The sequence below is a fragment of the Petaurus breviceps genome, unplaced genomic scaffold, assembly GCF_028583685.1.
Source record: "Petaurus breviceps papuanus isolate PSGF00001 unplaced genomic scaffold, PetGlider_PUasm1.0 126, whole genome shotgun sequence".
NCBI classification, from domain to species: domain Eukaryota; kingdom Metazoa; phylum Chordata; class Mammalia; order Diprotodontia; family Petauridae; genus Petaurus; species Petaurus breviceps.
In genome coordinates this window covers 14,613,644-14,638,312 of record NW_027185655.1, presented here as the reverse complement: position 1 = coordinate 14,638,312, position 24,669 = coordinate 14,613,644, and the positions used below count along the sequence as shown (strand labels likewise).

Here is a 24,669-nt window from a genome sequence, read left to right as displayed (position 1 = left end):
CGCTCACTGCTGCAGCTCTGATTGGATGCAGCTCGGAGCGCGGCGTGTGTTTCACCGGGGGTGGGGGGGGAACGATGCATACAGAGGGTACCGTAATGTAGCGTGTAGCGCAGGGGATCACCTTCACTACAGTAGCAATCTCAATAGGGCTTATTTTCGGGGGAGGGCTTATTTTAGAGGAATCTTACACAGTAAGGGGAGGGCTTATTTTCGGGATAGGTCTTATTATCGGGGAAACATGGTAGTTCTTTTGAGTTGTTCGTTACCTTTTAGAAACCCGAATTCAACTCAGCCTGACTCAGTTGGATCATCTAGTAATGCTAGGACTCAATCAGCCTTACTGAAATATGACCAAGTTAATAAATTCCTAGGCGAGAGGGTATCCAAACTCCCCCTTTTCCCCACAAAAAAATTAAAAGTGATGTGATTAAAAAAAAAATCCTAAATGAGATTTAGATAGGAAAATTTTCATCCATCCAACCTGGCTTGCTTTTTAACCTCTTCAAGAGACTAAGCTGATTACCCCATCTATAATAAAAAAAGTCCTCTTTTACATTTTACTTTTTTTGTATTATGAACTTAACAAAATAAAAATGTAAATTTTCCATGTACAAAGAAGAAATGAGGGTGGAATGAGAATAACTTCTGCTGTGTAGATTTTTTTTAAAGAGGTTTATTAAATTTGATACACTAGAAACAAAACATCCCACTTGTTCATATCACTTTCTGAATGTGGATAACTTAACTTCTACTATATAGAGTTTTTTTTTTTAAAGGGGTATATTAAATTTGATACACTAGAAACTATGTCCCTTTCTGAATTTCCTTCTCCTCTCTTCTGTGTGTTTGAAAATGTTTCATTGCTTCTCTTTTCTGCCTCACTCTTCCCTGCTCACTAATAAATCCCCTTCTCAACAAAGGATCTCTTTGTTATAAATAAGGATAGTGAAGCAAGATGTTTAAACCCACACACTAGCTGTGTTTGAGAATATGTCTCCTTCTGTGCCTCCAGTTCTAGTCCATCACCTCCAGGCCAAGAGGTGGAAAAAAAATGCTTCATAATTAGTCATGTGAAGTCATCCTTGGTCCTTGTTATCACAGTTCAAAGTTCAGTCCTTCTGCGTTGTTTGCCTTTACATGACTGTAGACAACGCATACATTGTTCTCTTCCTTCTGTTCACTTTTTTCAGCATCACTTCATTCTAGCAGCCCTGGGTTTCTCTGAATCTGTTCCTTTCATTATTTTTCACATCAGTCACCTCCCGTTTTATTTATACATCCCAATCTGTTTAGAATTCACAAGTAAATCCATTTTTGTCTTGAGTCTTTTCCAAATCATGCTTCCTGCACTTTGGCCATCATACTGGATTCTTACTGGAACTTTGCCCTCTTCCCCAGGCTCTGTGATAGATGGATTTTTATTTTATCTTACCTGAAACCAGTCCTCCTAGCCTCCTTATCACACACCAGGCTACTTTTGCTTCCTCTGGCCATGGTCTTTATCACCTTTAGTTTCCATTCCTGAGATGCTGCTCAATAGTAAGTCAGTTTCCAGGCTTTATCCACACTGTGCATTTTCTAGGCACTATTCTTGTCTTTTCATTATGTGCATTTCCCTTCCCTCCTTTCTTACAACTTCTTCCCCTAGTAAGAGTAAGGTCTTTGAGGGCAGAAACTGTCTTGTCTGCTGTATTTATATCCCTAGCACTTAGCACATAGTATATGCTTAATTTTTCTTTTCCTCTATGGTTTATTCAATTTCTTTCTTGAAATTGAGTTATGTAAGTATTATTCTGTTAATCTGAGTATTTTAAGTTTTTGTAAATGTTCAATTTTGTTGGCATAATAATTGTACAAAATACTTCTAATAGTTGTCTTTAAAATTAATTTTTAAATTGTCAAGCACTGATTTTTTAAAATCCTTCTCCCCCCCCCCCCACCAAAAAAAAAAAAACACTTGTAGCAAATAAGCATAGTCAAGCAAAATAAATTCCAATGTTGGCCATATGCAAAAAATATATTTTATTTTGCATATTAGTTTATTATTATCAGGAGGTGGGAAGAATTGATCAAAGTTCTCAAGTCTTTCAAAACATTTTTTTTTTTTTGCTTTTTGGAGGGGCAGTTGGGTTTAAGTGACTTGCCCAAGGTCTCACAGGGCCTTGGAGGATGAGTGTTAGTTAATATACATTGGAAGGAAGGAGAATTTGGTTGACGTTAATGGATTCTTTATCTTTGTTCTCGCCATCTTCATTAAAAAGAAGAGTATCTTCACAAGAGGTTTGTTTTTTAAAAATGTTGATATTGTACTATAAATTATTCTGGTTCACATAGATTCAGAAAAGTCTTACTGTGTTTCTCTTTTTTTTTCTGACTTAAAAATTTTTTTTAAAATGTTTATTAAATTTATTTTTGGCTTTCAACATTCATTTCCACAAGATTTTGAGTTGCAAATTTTCACCCTGTCTTTCCCCTACCCCCCACCCCAAGATAGTGAGTACCCCTTCCCCCAATCTGCTCTCTCCTACATCCTCCCTCATACCCCCTTTAACTTTCTAGTAGGGAAAGATGGATTTCTGTACCCCAGTGCCTGCATATCTCATTTCCCAGTTGCATACCAAAAACAATTTAAAATCTTTTTTAACATTTGTTTTTAAAAAATTTGGTTTCCAGATTCTTTCCCTTCTTCCCTCCTCATCCACCCCCACTGGGAAGATAAGCAATTCAATACAGGTTGTACATGTGTAGTTATGCAAAATGTTTCCATGATAGTTATATTGTGAAAGACTAACCACATTTCCCTCCATCCTCTCCTGCCCCCCACCCATTCTATTCTCTACCTTGACCCTGTCACTTTTCAAATGTATGTACTTCTAACTACCCTCTCTCCCAACTTGCCCTCCCCTCCATCATCCCCCCTTTTATCTCCCCCCACTTCCCTGTAGGGCAAGATACCCAAATGAGTGTGTATGTTATTCCCTCCTTAAGCCAAATTCTATGAGAGTAAAGGTGACCCATTCCCTTTCACCTTCCTGCTCTTCCCCTCCATTTTAACAGTTTTCTCTTACCTCATTTGTATGAGTTAATTTATCCTATTCTATCTCTCCTTTTCTCCTCATTATATTCCTCTCTTACCTCTTAATGTTATTTTTTAGATATCATCCTGATGGGGTACCTGGGGTCTAGGTCAATTTGTGGAACCAATTTGTAAAACCAGTCTGTGCAGTTGTAACTGCAATTTGTATTGTAAAATTGTAATCTGTGAAATCCCTTTCCCAGCCTCAAACTCTGCCCCTTCCCCCTATCTGCACTCCCCTAGGCAACACCTTGTGACTCCTTTGTTCTTACTTAATCTCTTCATACCTCCTCCCTCTTCATGTCTCCTCCTTCTGGCCCAAATACTCCTTTGTTCTTGCCTCTTGTCTCCTCTGGTCTGGCCCAAATCTCATCTAAACTGTCTATGCACTAAAGTCACAAGTTCCTCTTGGTCAGCTCTAACCTTTATCTATGCACTGAGGTCCCTTCAGTCCTGTCAGCCCTGACAATGGCAGCCCTACCCTTTAAAAGTAAAAACATGTACCCCTCTCACTCGCAGGTCCCCTAAAGGACTCTTGCCCGCTTCTCATAGAAGCATAACAATAAACTTATACAAGTCTCACTCCAATTAAGCCTGAGACCTTGAATTCTTTCCAGGTGCTATTGCAGGTTTTCTGGTCTTAGGTAAGATCAGAGTTCCTGCTGAACCTAGAGGGAGCCATCCCTCATCATTTTGGCGAGCCAGCTAGGAGCAGTCTGTGGTCTCAAGCTTTCTTGGAGTTCTGGTAAACTCCCTTTACCCCTTCCCTCTTGTCCTGTACATTGGGTTCATTCAAGCACCTAGGAAGGCTTGATTGGATGATTCTGGTCTGGGACCGGAATCTGGTCTATTTTTTAATAGACCCAGGACACATCCCACATGGATGGGGGACGCCCTGTCCAAGGACAAGTGTCTCCATGTCTAAGAAAATATACATATTTTTTTTTTTTAGGCAAGGCTTTTTCTCGTGGGGCATCACGGAAAAGCAAACAACTACAAGTGACTTTTGGCAGCTAGGTGGCGTACTAGCTGTGTGACCTTGGGCAGGTCCCAATTGTCCTGCCTTCCCCCCTCCAAAAAGCTAATGGGTCAGTCTCACTCCATTCCCCAGGTACAGCCCAGGTACAGTGGACTCCGCTCAGCCTTGGGCTTCCCCAGCTCGAGTACCCACAGAGCACTACTGCGTGCTCGGGTCCCACAGGCCAGTGTTCCATGCTGAGCTTGTGCTCCTGGGCCATAGAGGCAGGACTCACCTCTGGAATATCTTTTGTACAACTGAAAAACACTCGGTCTTGAAGACCTCAAGTAGAAAGGATGGGCCGGCTTCCCCCTACACTTGGGGATCTGTGCCTAGGCTACCTCAAAGCAATCTTACCTGACCCCAATTGGCATCTATCTGAGGGCCAAGAAAATGTGATTTGTGCTGCGGGTTCCAGAAATCCTCTGTGAGTTTCTCTCTCTCTCTCTCTGTCTCTGTCTCTCTGTCTCTATGTGAATGAGTGTGTGTGAGTAATCTGACATCTCTAAGCTTTAAACTGCAGCTGGACTGCAGGACATGCCTTTGAAATGCTGATTTCTCTTTCCCTCCTTCTCCTTTCCCCTGCTGCTGAATGCAGGCTGGAGAGGGAGAGAAAGAGAGCAAAATATTGTCGTATTTGTGAACAGAAGTTTTAAGATCTTTAAAAGTTTGAAAATCTCCTCCTCTTTATTCCACTCTGGCCAAGTGGAGTGAGGAGAAGGCGACAAGAAAGGGAGGGAATCTTCTCCCTCAGATCAAAGAGGCAGACAGACCAACATTTGACTATTTCCTGCCTAACCTAAAAGAGGAAAGTTTTGTGTAACAGAATGCAACTAAAAGGCAACTGAATGCATTCTGGTCATTTTTTAAAAGTGTCACTCCTAATTTGATGCTAAAGAAAAGTCAGAATTCATTTTACTATTTGGCATTTAGGCAAATTGGAATATTTTCCAAGATTTGATACTAAAGGTGAGGTTTTTGGGTTCTCTAGAACTGGGATCAGGGAGTAGGAGCCACTCCCCCTCCCCTTGCTGGAAAAGTCAAAGCTATCACTTTCAAAGAAGTTTCTAAGGAGTGGACACATAAAATTTATTGGAGTAAAAGTTAGAACAGCTTAAAACATTTGGGGGGGGGCATAGCAGCTATATCGAGGGCCCCACTGGCTACAGCCCTGGGCTCCTGGGGCATGCAGATGACCCTCTCTCCTTTCAAACCCCTGGGTCCACAACCAAACTCTGCAACTGTGGGGAGAGGAGAAAAGCCTTTGCACTTGGTAAGCCTAATTTTCTATCAATAATTTTGGTATGTGATGAATTGGAAATGCAATTAATGTCATAATGTCATTGTTCTATTATGGTATCTCTAAATTGTAAAATCTAAATTGTGAAATCCTCTTATACTGTAAAAATTGAGTGACAAAAAGCAGTTTTCAATCTGAATTTTGTTGAAACTAAAAGATGGAGAAAAAGTTGTGTAAAACTAGCTATGTTACTTAATCAATTCTGCTAACCCTGTGTAATAATGTTTATTTCATGTGAATTGGATTTTTTATGTTATAATATCTGATGGTTTAAAGCTCTTATATTTGGGATACAAACAAGTAGTAATAATACTGTTGATATTTACTGTGATAGCTGATTGTCCATTTAACTTTTTGGCTATTCTGGAAATATACAGTGATTATAAGTTGATTGGTTGTATGGCATCAAAAAAAAAAGATTTTAGTTCAGTATAACTTCATGGGGAGTTTTAAGGTCAAGTTTGAAGTTTCAGTTAAGATTGTTTAAAATTGTAAGACTGTTAACTAAGTTATTGGGATACTGTTTTAATGCTAAAATCTAAAACTGACAACTTTATTCTGACTAGTTCTGCCCATTCAGAACAGTCAAGGTCATTGGGAAAGGAACAGTTTTAGTCATGTAGTTTTTAAATGAACCTAACTTGCTAAAAAGTTGCAAGGATTAAAAAGGATTTTTATCAATTGGCTTTTAGAAAGAAAGGTGGTAAATGGAATTCCTTACATTTGTGAGACCTGATAAATCTTTATTGCTTATTGTAGCTACAAGAGAATAGAAATAATTATAACTGGCTCTAAGCTGTGATAGTTGAGGCTTGTTGTTTAAGGTTAAAGGCCTTTGGGACCATAACTAAATTTTATTTTGAGTTTGAATTTGGGTATAGTTATCTGCATTAAATCAGTATCTGAGAGAAAATGCCACAAGCTACTCAGAGGAAGTGTGATCCTATACTGTGGACAGGTAGAATTCTGCATTTGGTAAAGGCTGGAGGGACAATCTTAGCCTCCATCTGGGATGGGATCCCTCCTGGCTCAGTTTACCCATGGGGTTCCTTTGAAAAGGAATGTTCCCCACTTAGTCCTGAGTCTAGTTTTGAGGTGGAACGAATACTGCCTGGTTGGCTATCTGTATCTAACCTGAATTTAAGCAGAGTCCTGGATTTTATCCTGTCATATTTGGAATGTCACAGGTCCCTGTTTTTTTCCTTCTATAGCAGGTTTCTATGATCAGAGCAAGGAGTCAGTAAAAGATGTGAGCTCTTTCATGTTAGCTTACTGGAAAAGCTAATATTATGTATGTCTACTATCTAGCTGTGAGGTTCAAGTCAGGAACCTCTTTTATTAAAGGTAGTACAATTATCTTAGTAAAAGAGTAAACACTTATGAGTTATCTTGTCTATGGGAAAATATAAAGGACAGTGAAATAGTCTGAGTAATGGGATATACTAGCCCCTACTCACCCCACTTCTGGTCAATTTTCTCTTACTCCTTTTTGGCCCCTGTTTGTTTAATCTTTTTGCTAGATTTGTGTCTTTTAGGCTCAGCACCTTTCACTTGCAAGGTGACTCATATGCTGGGAACATTGTCATGCAATCTAACTGGCCCATGGAGCCTCCATGTTCAAGACCTACCATGAACGGGCCCCCTTTGTGCTCCCCAAGGATATTCCTTTCTTTGTGGGATGGGTGGGTCAGAGGGTGTGAATTCTGGGGATGAGGTATGTGCTCCCTGGTATTTCTCACACCCCCTCTGACTATTTATAACATCATTAAGCCCAGCACTTCTCCTTTAAAAGGAGTTAAACAGGGTTTTGGGGACAATGTTCTTTTGTATCTTCAAAAGGGATCAAAATATCTCACGCCTTAGCAACCAAGACTGCATTTAGCCTTCGGGAAATCCAGCAGTCTCTGGATTCCCTAGCCAATGTGGTCCCGGACAATCACATAGCCTTAGATTATCTGCTGGCCTCTAGTGGGGGTGTTTGTGCCCTAGCTAACACCTCCTGCTGCATGTATATCAATAATTCTCGACAGGTAGAACTCCACACCAGAAATATACTGGAAAAGGCCAATTGGATGGAAGAAATTCATGGAACCCTTAGTGTACCAGGTTCCTCCTCTTCCTCATGGTGGTCCTGGCTTTTCCCTATACTGGCCCCTTTCCTGGTCTCACTCCTAATCATAGTCTTTATACTTCTTTTTGGTCCTTGTCTGCTTAACCTCCTTGCTAAGTTTGTCTCTTCTAGGCTCAATGCTTTCCATTTGCAGTTGATTGCACAGGCTGGATATCAACCATTACCCGAAGTCGCTACCCCTCACCCCTTGTATATGGCATTGGCCAAATGCTGGACATTGGTCACGGACCCCACCCCTTGAACGATGATACCCTGAGAGGCAGGGACAGCTATATGTCCCTCCCCAGCAGGAAGCAGCTCGGGAAGCTGAGACCATCGCCCTGTGCCCCCAAATGAATTCGGGTGTCATCTGTTTAAGTGGGGGGTGATGGGGTACCTGGGGTCTAGGTCAATTTGTGGAACCAGTTTGTAAAACCAGTCTGTGCAGTTGTAACTGCAATTTGTATTGTAAAATTGTAATATGTGAAATCCCTTTCCCAGCCTCGGTCTCTACCCCTTCCCTCTATCCACACTCGCCTAGGTAACACCTTGTGATTCCTTTGTTCTTACTTAATCTCTTTATGTCTCCTCATCAATCCCTTCCTATTCAACTGATCCTGAGCCCTCTGTCTATGTATACATGTACACACATATACACACACTCACATATGCATTTATACACAAATACATCCTCCTATACATACATACAATACATATATATGTATATATACACACACACATATAACCTTCAACTGTCTTCATACTGAGAAAAGTCTTATGAGTTACAATTATAGTTTTTCCATGTAGTAATGTAAATAGTTCTGATGAGGGATGGCTCCCTCTAGGTTCAGCAGGAATTCTGATCTTATCTAAGACCAGAAAACCTGCAATAACATCTGGAAAGAATTCAAGGTCTCAGGCTTAATTGGAGTGAGACTTGTAGAAGTTTATTGTTATGCTTCTATGAGAAGCGGGCAAGAGTCCTTTAGGGGACCTGCGAGTGAGAGGGGTACATGCTTTTACTTTTAAAGGGTAGGGCTGTCATTGTCAGGGCTGACAGGACTGAAGGGACCTCAGTGAATAGATAAAGGTTAGAGCTGACTGAGAGGAACTTGTGACTTTAGTGCATAGATAGTTTAACTTGGAGATGAGTTTTGGGCCAGACCAGAGGAGACATGAGGCAAGGACAAAGGAGTATTTGGGCCAGACTGGAGGAGACATGAAGAGATTAAGGAAGAACAAAGGAGTCACAAAGTGTTGCCTAGGCAGAGTGCCACAAGGTGTTGCCTAGGCAGAGTGCGGATAGGGGGAAGGGGCAGAGTTTGAGGCTGGGAAAGGGATTTCACAGATTACAATTTTACAATACAAATTGCAGTTACAACTGCACAGACTGGTTTTACAAATTGGTTCCACAAATTGACCTAGACCCCAGGTACCCCGTCAGTTCAACTTTAATAAGTTCCTTATGATTTCTTTTTCCTGTTTACCTTCTCATGCTTCTTGTATTTGAAAGTCAAATTTTTCTCTTCAGCTCTGGCTTTTTCATCAAGAATACTTGAAAGTCCTCAGTTTCATTGAATGACCATATTTTCCCCTGAAGTTTCTCTTTTTTAAAGATTTTTAAAATTTAAGTCTTGTTTTTTCAATTGACAAGAGTTTGCCATCCGCCTACCCTCCCCCCCCCAAAAAAAAAAAAACCCAAACCAACATCGGGGAAATAATACAAAACTTTTGCAACAAATTTGCACAGCCACGTGAAACATTGACACAATATTTATATCCAGAATTCTGTGTTTCAGTCTGCATATCAAGTCAGTTACCTTTTTCAGGATATTGGGTTACATTTTAACCATCAGTCACATGTAATTGTAACTGATCATCACATTGATAGGAGTTCTTAAGTTCTTCAGAACTGTTCACTTTTACAAGGTTTATATTGTAGTATAAATTGTTTTTCAAGTTCTTTTTATTTCATTTTGCATCAGTTCAAATGAGGTGACTGTCTGTCACCCCACCCCCACCCCTTTACACAGACTTCTACTTACGTGAAACAAGTTCCCTGTTCTTACTTTTCTCTTCCCTCTTCTATGCTTCTTCCTTTCCCTTCACCTGTATTTCCTTTATTGCTTTGAAACATAACAAAGATCAATCCCAGGGCCTCCATCTGATTCAGCTCACTCTGTGACTACTGCTGACATCACTGTTCTTTTTTTTTTTATCCATTGTGCTCAAAGAGAACCAGAATGACATCATGGGGTGATGCCGTTTGACTCATGAGTAAATTGGGTTTAAATAAGGCAGAGTTGCAGGAAGTTGTTAGCTTCCCTCTTCCCAGAGTCATTGGAGCCCAGTGGCAAGTCAAAAGTCAAGATGGCTGGCATCATATCTGGCTACAGAGGATAACCTCAGTGCCTTTGGTCTCTGACTAAGCTCTGTGCACTCCACAATGCCTGATTCTGCTGCCTTCATGGCCTGTTGAAACAAAATGTTCATATCTGCCTATTCTACTGGGAAGTCTTCACATGCTTGGGGTAGATACCCCTCCTAAATCACTTACTGGTTTGAGGCCCTTTGGTTCTTTTCAACCTAGTTTAGCCTGTTTGCCTAGATGTTTTACTAAGGTGTGGCTTCTGATTGTACTGCAGCTACTTAGAGCCATAGGTGAGACCTGGGTGACAGGTGGACACCACTGTTTCTTAGGGGATGTTTGTATTATCCCTCCCCTCCCCTTTAGAATGCAAATATTTCATTCACTTAATGGCTTTTAAAAAATTTCTCTCTTGAATTTATATTTTGTATTTCTCTTTATCCCCAACTGTATATTTCCAAATTTCTACTCAGCACTGGACTTTTAATCAGGAATGCTTAGAAGTCCTCTATTTCATTAAATATCTGTTTTTTTCCCCTACAGAGAAAGCCTGTATCTTTTACCTTTTGGAATAACACATTCTTTGCTTTTTGCTCCTGTAGCTGCTAAATTTTGTGTGAACCTGACTTTGGTACCTTGGTACTTACTCTTTCTTTCTTGCTGCTTGCAGGATTTTTTCTTTGACCTTGAAGCTCTAGATTTGAAGCTATGATATTTCCAGAAATGTTCATTTGGTGGCTTCAGAAAGCAAATTGTTTTTTCACTATTCACTTTGCCCTTTGGTTCTAAGATATCTGGGGCATTTTCTTTCATGATTTCTTGAAATAAGATACCCAGGTTTATTTATTTATTTATTTTTTGTTTTGGTCATGAATTTCATATAGTCCAATGATGCTTAAATTCTCTTTCCTTGATCTCTCTTCCAGGAGAGAACTTACTTTTTTTTCCCCCCAGTCCTTTGACTCTGTTTAGTATTCTTGTGTCATGGAGTCATTAACTTCTGTTTGGTCCATTCTATTTTTCAGGGAGGCTATTTGATAAAATTTTGTACCTCTTATCTTCCCGAGTCTCTCCTCTATAGAATTCTTTTCTGTTCTAGTTCTTTCCTCTCACACACACTCACATGTACTCCTTCTTCACCCCAGTCTCACATAAAGTGAGTTATCCCTTCTTGCTCCAGCTAGCGACGTACACAAATGATCTCATTCCATTCTGTCTTCTTCAGCAGATTGTCCCCTCTTTCATCTCCACTCTTTTATTTCAACACCTCCCAGTCTCCTGGATTCTTGCTTACTGCCTACGAACATGCCCATGCCCCATCCTCCAAAAAACCCTCACTTGATCCATCTCACATCTCTTCCTCTTATGAATGACCTTCTTGAGAGGGCTGTCTATAGTAGGTACTTCCACTTCCTTTCTTGTTACTCTCTTTCTAACTCTTTACAATCTGACTTCCAAACTCATCCTTCAACCAAACTGTTCTCTCCAAAGTTATCTTGTGTTCCCCTCAGGGACTCTTTGAGCCAGTGGTGCTGACTTCCTTCCTGTCCCTCAGATAAGATATTCTATCTCCTAATTCCATTTATTTTCTCTGGCTCTCTCCCATTCCCATAACACTCTTCCTCCTCATCTCTGCCCCCTGGCTTTCCTGGCCTCCTTCATGAAAGAAAATTGCTCAGATCTTTTAGAACCAGAAGGCAAAGTAGAAATAGAAAGAATCTACTGGTCACCTCCTGAAAGAAACCTCAGAATGAAAACTCTCAGGAATATCATGACCAAAATTCTGGGTCAAAGAAAACTGCAGTGCTGAGGAGTAATAGTCATGATCACATACAGTTTAACCATCATGATTTAACAGTCGTGAAGGAGCAGAGCATTTGGAATATGATGTTCCAGATGGCAAACTTTCTCCTATAGGGGAAACATGGAACTCAAATGAAAACTTCCAAGCATTCCTGATGAAAAGAGCAGAGATGTGAGGAAACTTTGAAGTACAAACACAAAAATCAAGAGAAATAGGAAAAGGCAACCAACAATGAGCACTTATGAAGGACTAAATAAGGAAAAACTACTTATATTCTATTATTGGGAGAGGATGCATATATGTCCTCTGTACTTTATCAGAATCAGTTCTTATACAGAGAGTCTAATTAGCTAGAAGCTAGGGTGTGGTTCTATATGGATGATCTTAAAAGAAGAATGGAAAGGGAGGAGACAAGGAAGAAACAAATGTTCCAGGAAAGGAAAACAGGAAGTTGGGGGTAAATGATTTCATATAATTGGGGTGTGCAAGTAGAAGTCTATACAAGCAAGGAGAAAAGGGTGGAGAGGAGGAGTGGCTGCCACTTAAACCTCACTCTCATCTCAGTAAATTAAAGAGAAGGAAGAACACACACACACACACACACACACATGCACACACAGAATTGACAAAAGAGATACATTTCACTCAACAGAGAAATAGCAAGGAAAAGGAAATTAAAAGGTAGATTGAGGATGAGATTAATCCTAAGTAAAAACAAATTCTAAATAAGGATGTACAAAAATATTTATAATTTGTTCTTTTGCTGTGGCAAAGAATTGGTTACTGAATAGTTGTCTATTAATTGGGAGATGGCTGAACAAGTTATTGTGTGTGTCTGTGTTTATTACATATACACATGTTATAACTTGTGTATATAGCATATAAATATTATAACTGGTTCAGCCATTCCCCAATTGATGGGCAGCCATTCAGTATCTAATTCTTTATGGATATATGATAGCTTGCTCTTGAGCTGTTAAGAAATGATGAAGGGAATGGTTTCAGAGAAAACTGGAAAAACTTATGAGCAGTGAGCAGAACCAAGAAAACAATTTATGAAATGACTGCAAGAAAGGGGGTTTAAAAAATCCTTAGTACAGTTTTAACTTAGTAAGACTTAAAATTGCACTAAGACTTTTGAAACACCCTATATTCTGGTGATAACTTTTAAAGACTGAGCAATTCCATCAGTGAAATGACCAATTATGAGTCTAGAAGATACGCGATGAACCATGCTACTACGCACCTCCTGATAGAAAAATGAAAAACTTGGGGTGGCCAGGTAGCACAGCGAGTAAGAGCACTGGCCCCAGAGTCAGGATGACCTGGGGATCGAATCCGGGCTGAGATACTTAGCACCACACCCAGAAACACCTGGCCGTGTAACCTTGAGCAAGTTACTTAACCCCCATTGCTTAGGGGCAGCCAGGTGACTCAGCGAGTAAGAGCACTGGCCCCAGAGTCTGGATGACCTGGGATTGAATCTGGGATCTGATACTTAGCACCACACCCAGAAATAACTGGCCGTGTAACCTTGAGCAAGTTACTTAACCCCGATTGCTTAAAAAAAAAAAAGAAAAATTAAAGACTCATTGCAGAACAAATTGTTGTGGTTGTTGTTTTTGGATGTGGTCAATGTGAAAATTTGTTTTGCTTGACTATACAAGTTTTGCAACAGTTACTTTGTCTTTCCTTCTTCCTCATTTGGAAGGGGGATGGGTGTTGGGAGGGGAGAAAGTGGGTTTTGGTGATTAAAAATGAAATTTAATTCAAAAAAGGAGTATGAGACATGGAGTCAGGATCTGGTTGGAAGTCCTTCACTATTTTTAAATTTGATGATCTTGTGCCAATTACAAAACTTCTTTGGGATTTGATCTTTGGGATTCAATATTTTTATGATGACTTCAATTTCATTTTTGGAGAAGGAATTCTTATTCCTTTGCAAAATGAATGTAATAACATTTGAAGTAGCACTTTGATAGGATTGCTGTGAGAAAAACACCATACAAACCTGAAAGAATTGTATGGTTGTGAGGTAGTGTTGTTACTGGCCCTTAGAAGGCTAGCACCAGTGCTGCATGGACCACATCCATTTCTTAATACCCTAACTGCACTGCGTGCCTTGTCATCAATATCCATTATTGCACAAGCAGTCCTCACTAGTCATCTCTTTCTACTCCTTTGGGAAGGAGATTTCTACTGCCCTTTGCCCTAGCTGAGCAAATAACTGAGAGGAAATCATAGAAAGCTAAGGGTCAAAGAAGGGTCAAAGTTGGGAGGGTATGTTTTAAAAAAATCAGAAACTTTGAACTTTGTCCAATTAGCACGTCCTTCTAAGGGAACATTAATAGAGGTTTTGGAACTCTGACCTAAAATTAAGAGTCTACAGTATGGATTCTTCATCTATAAGCATCTACAAAGATCTTTGTATGAGTTAGGATCATGGGGAAATTGTCATTTTACTTGACTTGTGCAAGGTCATCATAAGGTTGGAGGGATTTTTAAAAAATTAACTTTTAATTTTAAATTAGATTTTTATTTAAATTTTAATTTCATTTTCTTTCTTTTGGGGGGGAGTGAGGATTTGTTTTTATTTTCAAAACCCAGTGAACTACACCAATGAGTGAATTATAGAATAGCCCCCTCTAAATACATGAGAATTTACTTGTATGTGGTTTGGTCCACACATACATGCCTGGAAATTAGATCATGAACCTTTATCTCAGGATGTGTCCTCATGCTGGGGGTGTTTTCTTGTTCAGGTATTATCCAGAGAGATGAGTCGCCTATGGAGAAAGGGATGTCTGGACATCGAGGGAGGGACTTTGAGCTGTCTGATGTATTCTATTTCTCCAAGAAGGGATTTGAAGCCATCGTAGAAGATGAAGTGACTCAGAGATTCTCCTCAGAGGAATTAGTGTCTTGGAATCTTCTCACAAGAACAAATATTAATTTCCAGTATATCAGTGTCCGGTTAACCATGGTGTGGGTGCTGGGAGTCATAATACGTTACTGTTTCCTTCTTCCTCTTCGGTAAGCCACAAGAGTATTACTCTGATGTATTAGACTGACTTGTGTTTAACCATCATGTTTTTTTTTAATGACAAAAAAAGTTTTATGAAATGAGAGTGGTGGAAGGTGGGTGGAAATCTAATATTAATGTCTAGTGCTGAATGTAAGAATATTTATATACACATGTGTATAATACATGTATATATACTTAAGTGTTTATATATACATATACACACACATAAACAAAATATATGTAACCATTGTGTATTTGTACTTACCTGTATAATTCATTGCAGTTCTAGTTTCTAGGCCCCAGGAAAGAAATAATGGAGATGGAATAAACTCAGAGAATAACAGAAATGATAACAGAAATGAAAGGGCTGATATATGAGAATAAGTTTTAAAAACTAAAAACATTAGTCTAAAAGGTCAAAAGCTAATAGAAATAATAACTGAAAGAGGGTAAATTTCCTTTCCATCAAATCCTATTCAGCTATCTAGTATATATCTCCTGTATCCTGGTAGTCACCTAATATTAGAATATTTTAGTTCTAATAAGAAGGCATAGTATATTACACAGTGGGTTATAGAATGTATATAATTATTATAGAATTTATAATGATAATTATTATATAATTTATATAATTATTTAATAAGAGGTAGTGTTGCTTTAAGAATCATTGGGTTTGTGTATATATCCAAGAAGTACTTGGAGAAATTCTTGAATGCTAGATAAAAGGTAATAGTATATTATGTTAGAAAAATAGTATATATGTTAGGTAAAAGGTAATAGATATATGACTGCATTTGGAGAGTGTTACACTAACATTTTAAAAAGTTCATTAATTGATTTTTAGTTTTCTTTTTCTTTTATCTTTTTTTAAAGCAATTGGGGTTAAGTAACTTCCTCAAGGTTACATGGCCAGTTATTTCTGGGTGTGGTGCTAAGTATCTGAGCCTGGATTCGATCCTAGGTCATCCCGACACTGTAGCCGGTGCTCTTACTTGATGTGCTACCTGGCTGCCCCGATTTTTAGTTTTCAACATTCACTTTTATAAGATTTTGAGTTCTAAATTTTTCCCCTTCCCTCCCCTCCTCCCTCCCCAAGACTGTCTGCAATTTGATATAGGTTATACATGTACAATTATAGTACACATATGTCCACATTAGTCATATTGTGAAAGAAGAATCAGAACAAAAGGGAAAAACTGTAAGAAAGGAAAAATAAAGAAAATAGTGTGCTTCAATTGGCATTCAGACTCCATTGGTTCTTTCTCTGGATGTGGATAGCATTTTCCATCATGAGTTTTTTGGAATTGTCTTAGATTATTGCATTGCTGAGAGTCATCACACGATATTGCTGTTACTGGTGTCACAATAACTCTTGAACCTGAGGTGACATTATGGAGGACCGACCCCTCTTTTATAAACCACATCTTAGTGGGTTGGATAGATCATGGCTCTCAATCAGTATTGACATTTCTTCTCGTATGGTTTGTTTAAAATCACACAAAATAAGACTTACAGACATATTTTAATATTATAACTAATAGATTTCATTACTTTGCTAGGCAAGTCTCCTAATGATTTTTAGTCATCTCTCTTAAGACTGGTCTTGTGAACATGTGCCAGTATGTTTCTATGAGCAAAATAAGATAAATATATGTCATATATCCCCCCCCCCCAAAAAAAAAAAAGTTTAGGAAAGGAATATAGGGTAATGTACACTTCTCAGAAGAACTCATTCTTTGGTACTTGTCTATAATTAAAAACAGGAACCAAATGGGTCTTTAGGAAAACCATCCCTGACAGGTTATAGACATGAAAGCTGGTGTTTTCTTAGTACTAATTGTTAATATATATGAGACTCTTTGCAGCATAGCTACATCTGACTCCTGAGATCATTGTAGAAGATCAGTATTTTACTATGGTATTTTACCATTCAGACTAGAAAATAAATATAGTATAAAGGGTAAAATAAATTAGCCTTTATCTGAGACAAGAAGAGAATGATTCTGTGCAATGTTCCACTAGAACGGAGCTTTTCTCCTCTCATTTTTAATCTTATATAATGTAACCAACTGTCTTGGAAAAAAGGTTCAAGAAAACTTTGAGGGTGTTTTTAAATTTTAAATTTGAATTAAATTCCTTTGTTCCTTTTTCCATTTGTAAAACAGTGACTTTTTGAAAATTAAAATATTTGCTTTAAAAAGTTTTACAACTTAGATCTTTGCCTCCTAAGCTCACATTTTCTTTGAGTAACTGCTTCATCGTTAGGGTTCCTGGGTATCTTTGAAAATGAGGAAGCTGTTAAATTTGCACAGGTAAGGAAAGATAAGGAATAGATGTGCTATGTTAATTGTCTCTGAACCTCTGATATGCTAATACAGCATTTTGGAGTCCCAACATGACTAACTGTGTGACCTAGAACAAATTGCTTTTCTCATCTATAAAATGGGGGTGTTACTTAACCTCAAAAACTTGACTGGTAGAAAGTGCCTTGTAAATCTGAAAGTGTGATAAACATGTCATTCAGTCAGTAAACATTTATTAAAAACCTACTTATGTGTGAGGCACAGTGCTAAATGTTGCAGATACAAAACAAGGAAAAAGACCATCCAACTCTGCCCTCAAAGAGCTCCCACTCTAATGGAGGAGACAAACAAATATTTATGCTTGTTTGGGAGGACACTAGAATTAAGAGAAGATGGGAAAGGCTTCCTGGAGAACATGGGATTTTAGTTGAGACTTGAAGGAAACCAGGAGGCAGAGAAGAGAAGGGAGGGCATTACAGGCATAGGGGATGGCCTGAGAAAGTACACAAAGCCAAGGGATGGTGTGTCTTGTTCATGTCTCTAGAATGAATCGTATGTGAGTGTTTGTTATAGCTCTGAAGACAGTCACCAAGCTTTTTATCCCTTTACACTGTAATTTGTTTTTATGTGGATTTTTTTAATCAGTTGAATTCCAAAATTATCTTTTGTAACATTTTATTAAGAAAAAAAATCAAGCAAAAACACCCTACCCAGACATGCTAAAGTAAGTAATGCACAGTAACCACATCCATACCATACTAGCCACATTGACCCTGCTGGCTGCCCCTTATGGAGGGCACAACTAACTTTTCCATCTATTATCTTCTTGTTTTACAGCATTACTTTGGCCTTCTTTGGGATTAGCTTGCTGGTTATAGGAACTACTATGGTTGGGCAGCTCCCAGATAGCAGGTAAAATGTTTTGTTTTCCGTTCATGCCTAAATAGTACTTACTCTTTGTTAGATTAATCTATATAGCTTGTGTGATTATTTTTGCATACATTTAGTGATCTATTTAGTGAATTAAATCTTCCCGTTCTTTTTTTAATGAATTTTTTTCAATCAGCAGAAATACACTTTTTCTTTCTCCCTCCCAGCTCCCCTTCTCAATTGACAAAGAAAGAAAAAGAATAATCAAGCAAAAGTGATTTCCACATTTGCCATGTTAAAAAAAACTGGTCTCTTTCTTCACTATAAATCTTTTACCTTTTTATAAGGGAAGTGGGTAACATGTTTCATCATTAGTGTCCTGGAATCCTATCTGATCAGCATACTACTCTGAATTTCTAAGTCTTTCAGAGTTGTTTGTGATATTGTTGCCATTGTATAAATTGCTCTTCTGGATCTGCTTATTTCAGTCTGCATCAGTTTATAAAAGTCTTTCCAGCTTTCTCTGAAACTGTTCTCTTGATTATTTCTTGCAGCACCATAGCAGTCTAGTAATTGTCCATATATATGTATATGCATATGTGTGTATATGTATACATACATGAATATTATATATGTACATAGTTTATATATATGTATAGTAGCTTTTTCAGCCATTCCCTCACTGTAACCACTTAGTATCCAGTTCTTTGCCATAGCAGAAGAAATAAACTATAAATATTTCCATACACCCTTATTTAGAATTTGTTTTGCTTAGGACTAATCTTTTCCTCAATCTACCTTCTCTCTACTTCCCCTTTCCTACTATTTCTGTGTATGTGTGTGTGTGTGTGTGTGTGTGTTTTCTTCTCTCCTTTGATTTATTCTGACAAGTGTAAGGTTCAAGGGTCTACCATTCTCCCTACCCTTTCCTCCTTATTTGTATAAACTTAAATGGTATTTCCATATTCTAGTTGTGTAAAATAATTTTCCCCAAACTTCCCCTTGTTTTCTTCCTTTAGGCTATTCATTCCTTTCTTGCTCCCTTTCTACTCTTTTTTTTTTAAATTTTTTATTTTTAAGCAATCGGGGTTAAGTAACTTGCTCAAGGTTACACGGCCAGTTATTTCTGGGTGTGGTGCTGAGTGTCTGAGCCCGGGATTCGATCTCCAGGTCATCCCAACACTGGAGCCGGTGCTCTTACTCGCTGAGCCACCTGGCCTCCCCCCTTTCTACTCTTTCTTTTAAGATCATCTAGGTATAACCGAACCACTCCCCGGTCCTTTATCTAATTAGACTCCCTGATGAGGTCTGATCATGTTAAGGTTCAGGGGGGATACATGTATCATCTCCCCATGTTAAAATATAATTGGTTTATCCTTATTTAGTACTTAATGATTATTCATTCTTGTTTACCTTTCTGTTTCTCTTGACTCTTGTATTTGCATTTGAAAGTCTCTGCATATCTCTGATCTTTTCATCAGGAATGCTTGGAAGTCCTCTACTTCAGTTAAGTTCCATTTTTCCATTTTCCAAATCCCCCTCTAGGATGATACTCAGTTTTGCTGGGTAAGTTATTCTTAGTTGTTAGCCGATATCCTTCACTTCTGAAATATTGTATTCTAAACTCTCTGTTCATTTTATAGTTGTTGTTGTTCAGTTGTTAACATGCCTGACTCTTTGTGAACCCTTTTTATATTATTTTGGGAGTGGTTTGCCATTTCCTTCTTCAGCTCATTTTAAGCATGGAACTTTGTTTTTGTTTTTTGCTTTTTGGCGGGCAGTTAGGGTTAAGTGACTTACCCAAAGTCACAGGGCTAGTGTGTTAAGTGTCTGAGGTCGGATTTGACCTGAGGTCGTCCTGACTCCAGGGCCAGTGCTCTATTCACTGTGCCGCCTAGCCACCCCTTCAGCTCATTTTATAGATGAGAAAATTGAGGCAAACAGGATCTTAAAGGCAGCTCAGGCAGGCACCTGCAAGCTTTTAGTGATCTTAAAATTATCTTGCCTCTTGCTCTGAATTCTGCAAGTTCCTGCCTTGGATCGGAATCTGGCAGCCGACCTTGGGAATTTCATTAGACTGCTACTGCTTTAACTACTTTCTGCCATCTGAAAAGTTCTGGTTTAGAGTGAAGGAAGAGTAAACTTCCCTTTGGACTGGGATCCCTCCTATGGTTATTACCTCTGACGGGTTCAGACTGGGCTTGAAATGGGAAGTGAGACCCTGCTTTGCTCATGGGATCCTCCAACTCCATGATTGCTGCTTCCTTCTGGACCTTCTCTTCTCTGGCTATGCAATCTAGGGCCCTTGACTGCTCCTTCCCCTGCATACTACCCCTAATCACAGGTCTGCCTCCTCAGTCCTCCCTGGATCTATGACTTGGGCTTGGGTCGTGAGACACAGAGGACACAGAGATGCTAGTTGGAACCTGTTCCTGTCCCCTACAGGAAGTCAGCACCCCCTTCTCCCCACACCCTAGTGGTGAATCCAGGACCTGTTACTGCATTGGTGTTCACCCTCTTCCTGTGCTAACATGGTCCTGGGCCATACCCCACAGCCAGTGACCGAAGATTTCTCTAAGCCACACAGCTGCTGCTTATTTCCACATTTGGTCCTCTCTGGGTACACAGCCTACAGTCTATCCCTGAATGTCCTTCCCAGGTTCAGAGTCCTTCCCCAGTCCTCTCTGGATCTGTGACGGGGAAGAGGGTAGTGAGTGAATGGCAGAACTGCCCCGTTGTACCTGTTCCTGAGCTGTGTGTGGGTTTAATGGCTTCCATATTGGCTCTGGACTTCCTCTTGCCCGGGTTCACAGCCTCTCTGTGGGCAGGCATTCTCCACATGGTACCCCTCATTCAGATCCTCTCCCTAGCATTCACAGGCCTTTCTGTCTCTTTTCCTTTGTTGACCTGGACTGAAAAACTGTCTCACTGTGACTTTTTTTTCTTGGATGTTCTGATCAGGATTTGGTCTAACATGTTTTCTAGATCTGTGTGGAAGAGTTTGTTTTAGGGGAAACTCACTTTACTTTCTGCTGTTCAGTCATCTTAGCTTCCCATTCCTTTCATCTTAAATGGAAAGCATTCTCTGTGTCACTGTCATGATGTTTCTGCTATTAACTCTCACTATCACATCGTAAATTATCTTGGGTACACTTTGAATGCCACAGAATTAGATGGAGATCTGAAGTACATTGCTCTGCAAAAATCATCCTGGAGCTCAAAATTAGGATAATAAGACCCAGAGTACCTATTTTTTTTTGCAGGATTGACATGAGCAATAAATTCAGTTAATGTACTTTTGTTCATTAATGTTTAGCACTTTGCAAACCTTAAAGCCTTGCATCAATCCCTTTTGTTGTTCTTTATGACATAAATAATAACTTGCAATGTAGTCTTCAAGTATATCTCCATTTTTACCCTCAGTTCTTTTCTTCCCACAGGATAAAGGACTGGCTGAGTGAACTGGTTCACCTAACTTGCTGCAGAATCTGTGTCAGATCCCTTTCTGGTACCATACGTTACCATAACAAGTGAGTACAAGAGAATTTCAGGTAGGATTCTCTCAGTCATAGGTTGTTAGCCTGAGGTCCATGAACTTGGTTTCTAAAATACATCGATAAGCTTTGTTTTAGTATATTGTTTTTCCCTTTTAATCCTCTATATTTTCTTTTATTCATTTAAGAACATCTTTCTGAGAGAGGGTCCATAGTCTTGACCAAAGGAGGTCTATGAGGCAAAAAATGACAATCAAGATGAACCTTGGGCTTTGGCCTTTGTGTTTTAAAAGTGTGTAGAAAGCAGTCTGATGGAATGTGACTATTCTTCCTTAGAGTAACATATAACAGAGGATTACCTTACATAGGAGAAGCATTTGTTAATGGGTCACATCTCATCTGAACATTAATGGGCCCTACCGAAATTTTTAAAATGATAGAGTTAATATATAGGAAGAGTGTCATGCTGAGAGTGTGAAGACCTGGGTTTTAATCCAGACTCTGTCACTAACTAGTTGCATGACTCCGGAGGAGCCAGTTAGTCAGTAAACATTTATTAAGTACCTACTGTGTGCCAGGGAATGTACTAAGTATTGAGGATACAAAAAAAGTCAAAAGACATTCTTTGCCCTCAAGGAGCTTAACATCTAAAAGCACTTAAGCTCTCTGTGGTTGGTTGGTTGGGCTAGATGATTTCAAAGTTCATTCCAGCTTTAATTTTATGAGTTAAAAACAAAGAAAAAGTGCTAATCTGTGTCTTTATCTCAGTGATTTGTTTTTTGTGCTCCCTAGAAAGTCAGTTTTTGTTGGGTATTTTCAGTTTGCATTTAACTTACGTTCATTGTTTGTCCCCATGTCAAGTTTTTTTCTGCAGCTGGACAAACTTTGACTATTACTTGAATGCGAATTATCCCTCTTGCTATACAGGCTCTTTCAACATTTAAGCCCAAACATTTGAGCCTACCATCTAAACAGTAGGATTTGGTATTGGAGAAAATGGTCTGGAAGAAATAGAGGAGATCCTTATGCCAAGAAGGCCCATATATTCCTATAGAAACCGAAACTCTCTTAAGTGGTCCTTTCACAATACTTTTTGTCCTTGAATAGGTTATTGCTGTTTAGCAAATTGTAAAAACACCCTGCAATGTCATGGTATTCTCTTTGCCATGGTGCTACCTCCGACTGGAAGGCTTTCCTGATTCCCCTCTGCTGCCAGGGCCTTTTCCCCTTAACATATATGACCTTGTATTTTTTTTATATGTGCTTAATTACATACGTGGTATATCTGTCATTTGAATGTGAGATCTTTGAGGATGAGACTCTTTCATTTTTGTCTGTGTTCTCTTCCAGCTGAATTCTGATGCATAGTAGGTGCCTAATAAGTGCTCGTTGGTTGATAGAATATTCTGTTGGAAGACATTTAAGGGGCAGGCTGTGCTCAGCCAAATGCCTTTGACTTTATTCAGATGGAATGTAGATCATCCTTCTTCTTATGTTTTCATTAGACTGATCTGGTAGCATCTTTCTCTTAGAAGGGTTGGTTGTAATTTTGTTTTGTAATTGCAGAGAGTACCGACCACAGAAAGGGGGCATTTGTGTTGCCAACCACACTTCTCCAATAGATGTTTTGATCTTGACCACTGATGGATGTTATGCCATGGTAAGAGCCATGCACTGCCCAGGCATTTGTGAATAATTCGGATACATTGTTTTTGACTCATTTGAATGTTAATTTTTGTGTATGGATGGATGACACATTTCCAGATATGGATATTGACTCAGAACTCATAGAGGCTTTGAGTTAGGTTGAGGCCGTGTCTTTACCATAAGGCACAAAACTATATTTAAATCATCCTTAATTTTTGAAGAGTAAAATTTTTAGATTTATAATTTTTATCTTCTCTACCAAGGCCCTTTGCATAGACTGAGACTTCTTGCAAAAGAAGAAAAAAACATAAAATCAGATACTTCCTGCAAAGGTGTAGTTATAGCAATAATTTTGTTAAAAATCACACACATATTTATGTATTATGTTTGTTCTGTTCATTAAGTGGTGAGCCAAGCAGATAAATAAAGTGTCATCTTGCTGCTATCTAGCTTCAAAAGCATACATGTAGATCTGGGTCCAATCCTGGTGTCCAAATAATATTGTTAGTCAATAGTCAGTAAGCTTTTATTAAACACCTACTTTGTTTCTTGAGCATTTTTGCCAAGCTGGGATTGTTGAGGGTAGGTATGGTTCCTAATCAGGCCATTCTTACCAAGTACAATGAACTCAACATGAATCTTAATTTTTTTTTAATTTGGTAGTCCTCATAAGACAACATAGGTAGGTCAAGGATATACTAAACAATAAAACATAACTAGTAAGCCAAGGTTCGTGTAAATATAGTTATTCTAAAATCTGAATTGGTTTAACTGGTAAGGCAGTTATAAAAACCATTTAGATATAAGCTTCATGAGAGCAAGACCAGTGCCATATCTATTTTTATATCTGTCTTCCTCCCTGTCCCCCCCTTGCACCCAACACAATCCTTGGCACGACATTATCAGAATCTGTAAGATCATCATTGTGGGTCTTCCTTCTACCAGCTCTCAGATCAGTATTTTCATGCCTTAAACTCTCCATGGAGGATCCTTCCACCATGTTGGAGAATCACATGGGGATCAGAGACAGAGACAGAGACCCAGGAGTTCAGAGGATGACCCACTCATTTTACAGATGGTGAAACAAAAGTTCAGAGAACTGACTTGCTTCAGCTAAATTCAAATTCAAACTTTGATTCAGTCAGAGGATTGTACTTGAGGACCTAGAGGACCACATGTGACCTTGAGGTTACAGGTTCCCCACCCCTGCTCTAACCCCAGACTTAGTGTCCCTGTACCACCCTGAGGGACTGGCCTTGGGTTTTTTCATATTTTCAGGATGCCAGTGTAGCACCCTGGCTGTGATTATTATGTTCTATGCCATTTTATACCATCATTCCTTAAATTTGACCCAGCCAAATCTCATTCTCCTATTCGATTCTGGGGCCAGCTCATTGCTTATCTAAAATTCTTGTCAATGTAGTGGGCATGTAATACCTCGTTGTTGAATAATTGCTGTTGGAAAAATTAAATCAGAAGTAGCATAGCTCAGGAAAGGAAGAAAGGTGCACTCTTGTATCCAGGTGATCATAACTGAATTTTAATTTTCCTTAATTAATTTTAATTAGTTAAATTAAGTTTCTTTCTCTCTCTTTCTTCTTCCTTCCTCTTTCTTTCTTTCTTTCTTTCTTTCTTTCTTTCTTTCTTTCTTTCT

The 24,669-nt window shown here is 38.9% G+C and overlaps 1 protein-coding gene across 3 annotated transcripts in view; it reads left to right on the top strand.

Annotated features, from left to right (window-relative positions):
* GPAT3 (glycerol-3-phosphate acyltransferase 3) overlaps nt 1–24,669 on the top strand; it is a 74,945-nt gene that overhangs the window by 36,171 nt on the left and 14,105 nt on the right. For all 3 annotated transcript variants that reach the window (XM_069093099.1, XM_069093120.1, XM_069093109.1), the window contains 4 exons: nt 14,439–14,709; nt 17,842–17,916; nt 21,315–21,404; nt 22,935–23,028. In XM_069093099.1, coding sequence (XP_068949200.1) covers nt 14,439–14,709; nt 17,842–17,916; nt 21,315–21,404; nt 22,935–23,028 — 530 coding nt within the window. The remainder of the gene's footprint in view (nt 1–14,438; nt 14,710–17,841; nt 17,917–21,314; nt 21,405–22,934; nt 23,029–24,669) is intronic.